This window comes from Mauremys reevesii, linkage group 24, assembly GCF_016161935.1.
Source record: "Mauremys reevesii isolate NIE-2019 linkage group 24, ASM1616193v1, whole genome shotgun sequence".
Classification (NCBI taxonomy): domain Eukaryota; kingdom Metazoa; phylum Chordata; order Testudines; family Geoemydidae; genus Mauremys; species Mauremys reevesii.
This window is the reverse complement of record NC_052646.1, coordinates 19,134,645-19,143,374: the sequence shown is the minus strand read 5'-3', so window position 1 is coordinate 19,143,374 and position 8,730 is coordinate 19,134,645. Positions and strand designations below refer to the sequence as shown.

General features: G+C 50.9%; 1 protein-coding gene across 1 annotated transcript; it reads left to right on the top strand.

Annotated features, from left to right (window-relative positions):
* Positions 1-775: 775 nt before the first annotated feature.
* On the top strand, positions 776-8,402 carry LOC120390722 (probable G-protein coupled receptor 33). Its single transcript, XM_039513555.1, has 3 exons — positions 776-1,021; positions 2,012-2,466; positions 7,179-8,402. The coding sequence occupies exon 3, from the start codon at positions 7,185-7,187 to the stop codon at positions 8,232-8,234; it is 1,050 nt and encodes a 349-aa protein (XP_039369489.1). The 5' UTR covers positions 776-1,021; positions 2,012-2,466; positions 7,179-7,184; the 3' UTR covers positions 8,235-8,402.
* Positions 8,403-8,730: the final 328 nt, after the last annotated feature.

The window sequence follows — 8,730 nt, the reverse complement described above, 5'->3', positions numbered from 1 at the left end:
AGACCCAATGCTGGGCCCTCTGACCATTGTTTTGACTCACCTGGACAGTGGGTGGTGGAAACAGACCCAGCAGAGAGACTCAGATGACATGTGTTTGCCCAGCAAAGCGTCTGCGTGTCTGTCCCCGCTTCAGCTTTTCCCTGTGTGCTGAGTTCACTCCCCTTAACTCTGTGTCTTCTACATGCTCCGCCTCAACCTGCTCTCTCAGGTTGAAAAGCTGCAAACCATAAATGGAAATGATCATTCGGACACTGTCTTAGCAGAGCAAGCACCTAAAAACACCCATTGCTTTAAAACTAGCCTCCGCTCCCAGAGCCGGGGCTAGAACCCAGTGGGAGGTGCAGTCATGGCCCCAAACTCCATTGTGCCTCAGTTTCCCCATTTGCAAAAACTGGGAGACTGCTACTGACCTCCTTGGCAAAGTTCTTTGAGATCTACTGAGGACAAGCACTAGAGGAGAGCTAGTTATCGCTATTATAATACACAGACCCTTCTATAAGACACTGCACCAAATGGATTTTAAACCATTCGGAAATCTAGAACCCCCATGAGATTTTTAGATCAAGCAAAGAAGCTGGAACCTGTTGGATTCTATATGGTTTTAAAACACTCTAGAATCCACTGGGGTCCTAGCACCAGTCAGGAATCTAGAACTCATGGACCCTATTGAGTGGGAACACTTTGAGAGACTTAAAAGGAAGATTCCAGAGCCAGCCAATGACACAGAACCCATGAGAATCAGTTAAGTTAGAATACATTGATTCTGGAGCCAGCTAGTGATCTGGAACCCTTTGAAAAAATTCAGAGACCTAGAACACATGGGATTCTGCAGATAACAAGGAATCTGGAATCCCATGGACAGTGCTCGGTTTATAAACATTGCTATATCTGGAACCCATCAGGGATGAAGGAACAAGTGGGATGACAAGTTTCCAATGCTCTCTAACTCCAGGCACTTTTGGGTGCTCGTGACCAACACCAGCACTGCATTCTTGTAGAGCAGCAGGCCATGGTAGAGATGGTAGGTGTCATAACTATAAAGGGAAGGGTAATAGCCCTCCTGTGTACAATACTATAAAATCCCTCCTGGCCAGAGACACCAAAATCCTTTTACCTGTAAAGGGTTAAGAAGCTCAGGTCACCTGGCTGACACCTGATGCAAAGGAGCAATAAAGGGACAAGATACTTTCAAATCTTGGTGGGGGGAAGGCTTTTGTGTGTGTGCTCTTTGTTTTGGGGGTGGTTCGCTCTTGGGACTAAGAGGGACCAGACATCAATCCAGGCTCCCCAAATCTTTCTGAACAAGTCTCTCATATTTCAAACTTGTAAGTAACAGCCAGGCAAGGCGTGTTAGGTTTATCTTTGTTTTCTCAACTTGTAAATGTTCCTTTTGCTAGAGGGTTTACCTCTGTTTGCTGTAACTTTGAACCTAAGGCTAGAGGGGGTTCCTCTGGGCTCTTTAAATCTGATTACCCTGTAAAGTTATTTTCCATCCTGACTTTTACAGAGATGATTTTTATCTTTCTTTCTTTAATTAAAAGCCTTCTTTTTAAGAACCTGATTGATTTTTCCTTGTTTTAAGATCCAAGGGGGTTGGATCTGGACTAACCAGCAATTGGTGGGGGAAAGGAGGGGGAATGGTTAATTTCTCCTTGTTATAAGATCCAAGGGGTTGGATTGGTGTTCACCAGGAAATTGGTGGAGAAGTCTCTCAAAGCTACCCAGGGAAGGGTTATAGTACTTGGGAGGAAGATATTCGGGGGTGGGGGGGGTAGACAGAGTTTCCCAAATGACTCATAAATAATTTGGGTGGTGGCAGCAAAACCAGATCTAAGCTGGTAGTTAAGCTTAGAGTTAAGCTTAGAGGTCCCCACATCTGTACCCTAGAGTTCAGAATAGGGAAGGAACCTTGACAGTAGGGCAGCCAGCAGACAAAGAACAAAACCACCACAGTCACCCTGACTTTGAAAGGCTTCCCGCTCCTCGCCAACCACTTCTTCTTCATTTCCAGCCCTGTCCGACCCTGGCATCCCACCCTGGTGCCGAGGGGCAACAGGAAGCCCAGCAGGAACTGCACCCTGAACAGGACTGGATGGAGACGTGTCCTCCAAGCCTGCATCTCGGCTCCATCCCCCTCTCTAGAGAAGGTGTAACTATTTGTGCAAGTGACCATGCCCGCTCCATCTCCAGGAGTTCCTGGAAACCCTGTTAGGGAGCACTGAGGGCGAAAGAGATCAGCTATACGACCGCGACCAGCTTCCTAGCCAGAGCCATGGTGCGGTGAGGCCAGAACCAGACAGGGCGGCAGGGGAGAGTGCACTTGTCCAGGCTGGTGAGGGTGAGGAGGAAAATGGCAGAGAACAGGCCCAGGGAGAAGAAGGCATTGAGGAGCTCACACGTGGCCGTGCCAAAGACCCAGAGGAAACCCAGGCAGATGTAGATGTGAACAGAGTTATAAAGCAGGAGGTGAGCAGGTAGATGAGCACCAGATGGAAGGACAAGAGGGAGGTCACCATCATCCTCATCCTCATCAGAGCCCACAGCCAGCCACCCCCAGCAGGGGGTGCCACACATGGCTGCCATTTGACTTGACTTCCCTTCCCGGCCAGCTGGGGGGTTGCTCCCATTGGCTGCCGGGCTGGCTGATAAGGCAGAGGCGCGATGAGGGTCGGGCCAGCCAGGAAGGTGGAGGGGCCGTGAGGGTCTGGGATGCCTGGGAAGGCGGAGGGGCCATGAGGGGCCGTGTGATGGATTGGATCACAGAAACCCCCTTGGGAACTGCCAACTGATGTACTGATACTACCCCTGAGCCTGTTTCCCCTGGCAGCTTGGGACTTCGGTGCCCTGCCTGGTTTGAGCCAGACACGCTGGCCTGCTACAAACCCAGACCCAGGTCTGAACCACGTCCCTCCAAACTTCAGGCTTAACTGAAAACAGCTTAAGAAGGGTTCCTGTCTCCAACACCCAGATGCCCAATGGGATCCAAACCCCAAATAAATCCGGTTTACCCTGTATAAAGCTGATACAAGGTAAACTCAGAATTTGTTTGCCCTCTATAACGCTGCTTGAGAGAGATACACTGCTGTTTGCCCCCTCCCAGGTATTAATACATACTCTGGGTTAATTAATAAGTAAAAAGTGATTTTATTAAATATAGAAAGTAGGATTTAAGTGGTTCCAAGTAAAACCAGAGAGAACAAGGTGAATTACCCAGCAAAATAAAATAAAACACGCACGTTTAAGTCTAGTACAGTAAGAAAACTGAATACACATAAAATCTCACCCTCAGATGTTTCACTAAGCTTCTATCACAGACTGGACACTTTCCTAGTCTGGGTACAATCCTTTCCCCTGGTATAGCCCTTGTTCCAGCTCAGGTGGTAGCTAGGGGATTCCTCATGATTGCGGCTTCCTTTGTTAAGAACATAAGAACGGCCGTACCGGGTCAGACCAAAGGTCCATCTAGTCTTCTTACAGTGGCCAGTGCCAGATGCCCCAGAGGGAGTGAACCTAACAGGCTATGATCAAGTGATCTCTCTCCTGCCATCCATCTTCACCCTGTGACAGACAGCAGCTAGGGCCACCATTCCTTACCCAGCCTGCTTAATAGCTATTAATGGACTTAATATACCATGAATTATCCAGTTTTTTTTTTAAACACTGTTCTGTTCCACCCCCTTATATATCTTTTGCACACAGCAGGAATCCCTTGTCCGTCTCTGGGCTCCCCCCCCCCCCCGTCCTTCGAAATGGAAAAGCACCAGGTTAAAGATGGATTCCAGTTCAGGTGACATGATCACATGTCACTGTAAGACTCCAAGCCTTCATTCCTCCCAGCCTGACTCACAGGGAGGCCTGCCTGCAAACAGAGCCATGTACCATCAATTGTCCTGGCTAATGGGAGCCATCAAGATTGCAAACCACCATTAATGGCCCACACTTTGCGTAACTACAATAGGGCCTTAGAGTTATATTTGATATTTCTAGCTTCAGATGCAAGAGTGATACATTTATACAAATAGGAGGACCACACTCAGTAGATTATAAGCTTTGTAATGATACAAGAGACCTTTTACATGAAGTGTATTCCAGTTACATTATATTCACACGCATTAGCATATTTTCATGGAATCAAATACAGTACAATGTCACAGGCCTGGAAGGTGGAGGAGCCATGAGGAGCCAGGAAGGTGGAGGAGCCATGAGAGGCTGGGCTGGTCAGAAAGGCGGAGGGGGCATGAGGGGCTGGACTGGCTGGGAAGGCAGAGGGACCTTGAAGTGCTGAGAAGGTGGAGGAAGCAGAGGGGCCATGAGGGGCTGGGCTTTCTGGGAAGGCAGAGGGGCGGTGAGGGGCCCAGATGGTGGGTCGGGAAGAGGGGCTGTGAGGGGTCAGGCCAGTCAGGAAGGCGGAGGGGCCGTGAGACCCTAAGGAGGAGCGGGAAGAACACAAAGGGGATGGGAGGAGACAGAAGAGGGGAAGGGTGAGAGAGAGACAGACGTGTGCAGCCCATGCCCTAGCAGTGAGAAACACGGAATTTCATTCTCCTCCCTGCACAAACCGATGAGGCTGCAGCCACACACACGGTAGAACCAGAATCCTGGGTCCCAGCACCTGGACCCCCCCAATCTAACTCAGTACACACCACTCCCCTCCCAGAGCCACAGCCAGAACCCAGGAGTCCTGACTCCCAGCCCCACCAATCTACCCCTTTGGACCACATTCCCCTCCCAGAGCTGGGAATAGAGCCACTGGTTTATGATGCCCCACACAGACCTGCTCTAACCACTGGAACCCACTGCCCTCCCCTAACCAGGGATAGTACCTGGGAATCCTGGCTACCAGCCCCTTCCCCCCCCCCCCCCCGCAACCACTAGACCTCACTCCCCTCAGAATTCAACCTTGGTCTCATGTACCATGCCACTGGGGGTTGTTTTCCCAGTAGCGCTGGGTTCCCATCAGGGGTCTCAGGGTCCCGGTTCTGAGGATGGGCCTGTGTAACAAGCGCTCTGGGGAGGGCTGGTGTGACTGAAATTTTATCTAGAACAGGAAAGGGCAGGATGTCATATGAGTTGTCTCACCCAGGGATGGACCCACAACATGTAGATAACACAGGACCCCCCATGGCTATTGACCTGCTCTAACCCCTAGGCCCCACCCCCCTCCCAGAGCTCGGGACAGAACCCAAGGTCCTTACTGGCAGTGCCCCCTGTCAGGAAAGGAATTGTGAGAATTACAGGCCCTTCCTCTTCATGGGGGCACAGCTCAATAGATGAGCTCCTGGCCAAGCATCTAGTGCATTGGGGGTTGTGTGTGTGAGGGGGGCTGGGTTCTATGCCAGGCTCTGGGAGGGGAGTGGGGCTAGTTTCAAAGCAATGGTTGTTGCTTAGGTGGTTTCTCTGCTAAGACAGTGTCCAATGATCATTTCCGTTCATAGTTTGCAGCTTGTGGATCTCAGAGAGCAGGTGGGGGTGGAGCATGTAGAAGATACAGTTAAGGGGAGTGAACTCAACACGCAGGGGAGGGCTCTGGGGTGCAAGGCACAGAGACACGGATGCTTTGCTGGCCAAACACACGCCATCTGAGGCTCTCTCTGTGCTGGGTCTGTGTTTCCACCACTTGCTGCCCAGGTGAGTCGAGACAATGGACAGAGGGACCCGTGTTGGGTCTAAAGGGGAATTTCCTTGCTAAGGCCCCCTAGAAGCCACAGAAATTTGCTATTGTAAAGGCAAACCAGTGGGACTCCCTGCCACTGGATATCAGTGATGTTAGCCTGGGAGACTCCCTGCCACTGGATATCAGTGGTGTTAGCCTGGGAGACTCCCTGCCACTGGATATCAGTGGGGTTCCCCTGGGGCACTCACTGGACAGAGGTAGTAGGTGAGGTCTGTGGCGTGGGTGAATGTTTCCCCCTTATTTCATGTCAGTCAGACGAGCTGCTCCCCGTTTACAAAGCTCTGAGCCAGAGGTTCTCAACCTTTCCAGACTCCTGTACCCCTTGCAGGAGTCTGATTTGTCTTGAGTATCCCCAAGTTTTACCTTCCTTCAAAGCTACTTAAATCAGACCTAAAAATACAGATGGGTCACAGCTGCACTATGCCCAAAAAATTGCTGATTTTCTCATTTTTCCCATATACTTAGAAATGAATTGGAATATAAATGTTGTATATGGAGCAGTATAAGCAAGTAATTGTATGAAATATTAGTTTGTACTGACTAAGCTCATGCTTTTTATGTGGCCTGTTGTAAAACTAAGCAAATATCTAGATGAGTTGATGTGCCCCACAGATCTCTGTGTACACCCACGCCTGGCTGAGAACCTCTGCTCTAAGCCACAAGACCCCCCTTTCCTCCCACAAGCCAGGAGTGCTGACCTCCACCCCACTCCCAGAGCTGGGGATAGAAACCAGGAGTCCTGGCTCCCAGCCGGCCCTTCTCTAACCATTAGGCCAGTCTGCAGAGCACAGAGGACTCCATGCTGACAAGGCCGTGAAGGGCGCAATCCCTGACAGCGGCAATAGCCCAGAGGACCCTACTGCAGGGCTGGCAGCACGGTTGTGGGATAGAGAAGCAGCTCAGTGGCTTGAGGCTTCCTGTGCTACAATGAGAGTAAGAAGGACCCTGCACGCTCGCACGAGTCAGGGTTTAGCAGCAATTCCTGTGGCAGACAGATGAATACAAGAGAGAGGGTGGGGGAAGGGTGGCCTTTTCCACCTTGTAGCAGTGATTGCCACCGGCACCAGCTCAACAAAACCAATCCCCACCTACCTGAGCCAGCCAGTCCCCACCCTGGAGCCAGAATTGGAACCAGCGCCTCCTGGTGGGGAAGGCCCCATATCCCATTCCCCACCCCTGTGATCCAGCCTGTTCTCCTGATCATAGTCACGTGGAATTATCAGCGTAGCTGTGTACTTGACCTACTAGACTGTCCCCATCACCACTCCTCCACATCTACTATCGCACTTTCCCTCCTCTACTTCCCATAGCTCTACCTTGTGGCAGTGAGTTCCATCAGCTATAGCCCAGTTGCTGAGACTATCTAGCCTGGATATTCTAGAGGACCAGAGGGTGCCTGGAGAGATATTCTCCAATGGTGCCTTCGTAACACCCTCTTATTTCTCCCTTTCTCCTTTTCCCCTCCTCTGTCATCCCTTCCAACCCCTCTTCTCTCTCTCCCCAGGGCACCATGGACCAAGCCTACACAACTCTCCCACCAACCACTGGGGCAAATTCCAGCCAGACCCCAGCAGCTGTGAGTGCCGCTCACGTGGCTGCGGCCGTGTTGCTCTGCCCCACCTTCCTGGTGGGTGTGACAGGAAATGGGCTGTACCTGTGGGTGCTGGGACTGAAGATGAGGAGGACGGTGACCACCCTCTGGTTCCTTCACCTGGTATCCTGCTACTTTCTCTTCACCCTGCTGATCCCCTTCTTCATTGTCTACGTCCTCCTGGGTTTCCACTGGGTCTTCGGCACGGCCTTGTGCAAGCTTCTCAACACCTGCATCTCTGTGGGCATGTTCACCTCCGTCTTCCTTCTCACCCTCATCAGCCTGGACCGTTACACCCTCACTCACCATCCCATCTGGTCTCGGAATCACCGCACTGTGCCCCGAGCTCAGAAGCTGGTTGTGGGCGTGTGGCTGGCCTCCTTCGGTCTCAGCACTCCCTACCTGGCTTTCCGGGAGACCCAGGTGGTGGATGGGGGCAGAATCATCTGCATCAACAATTATGCCCTTTCCAGAGACTGGAATGAAGCCGAGCCGCAGGACCTGGGAAGACGGGTCCACCTGGCTGTCTTCATTGTCCGGTTCCTGCTGGGCTTCCTGCTGCCCTTCTGCACCATCGCGGGATGCTATGGCTGCATGGGGCTGAAGATGAAGGAGAAAAAGCTGGCATGGGCTGGGAAGCCCTTCAAAGTCATGGTGGCTGCAGTGGTTTCCTTCTTTCTCAGCTGGCTGCCCTACCACCTCTACCAGAGTTTGAATCTCTACAAAAAGGAGATGCCAGAGTCAGTGACGGGTGCTCTCTTGGTCATTTACACCTTCTCATCCTGCTTCAATGCCTGCTTCACCCCAATCCTCTACCTCTTTGTGGGGGAGAAGTTCTGGCAGGTCTTCAGGACGTCTCTTCTCACTCTGGTCAAAGCAGCTTTTGTTGATGATCTCGGCAGCAGTGCCCTTGAGTATAGTGGAAGACATGGGTCAGAAGTTGAGAACACAAGAAAAGAGATGGTCTGAAGTTGTCCAGACTGAGGGAGAGTTGAAAACTTGCCGTCCTAATTGTTCCTAGATCCCTGATGGCTCTAAAATCTGATGGGTTCTAGGTATCTCATTGTTTATATACCCTGCAGTGTCCCTGAATTCTAGATTCCCTGCTCTCTCCAGAATCCCATGCATTCTAGGTCTCTCAATATTTTCATACTCAATGGGTCATCAATGGAACCAGATCAGTCACCAGCTCCAGAATTGTGTGTGTTTTAGATCACTCAGTGTGTTCTCACCTAATTGACTCTCTTGGATTCTGCATCACTAGCTGGCTCTGGAATCTCATTTATTGTAAGCCTCTCAGTGGGTTCATACTCAAAGTCCATGGGTTCTAGATTCCTGGCTGGGTCTGGGATATCACTGGATTCTAGAGTGTTTTCAAACCACATAGAATCCAACAGGTTCTAGATTGTTTTCTAAAATTTTCGTTGTGGTCCTAAATTTCCAAATGGTTTTTAATCCGTAAGGT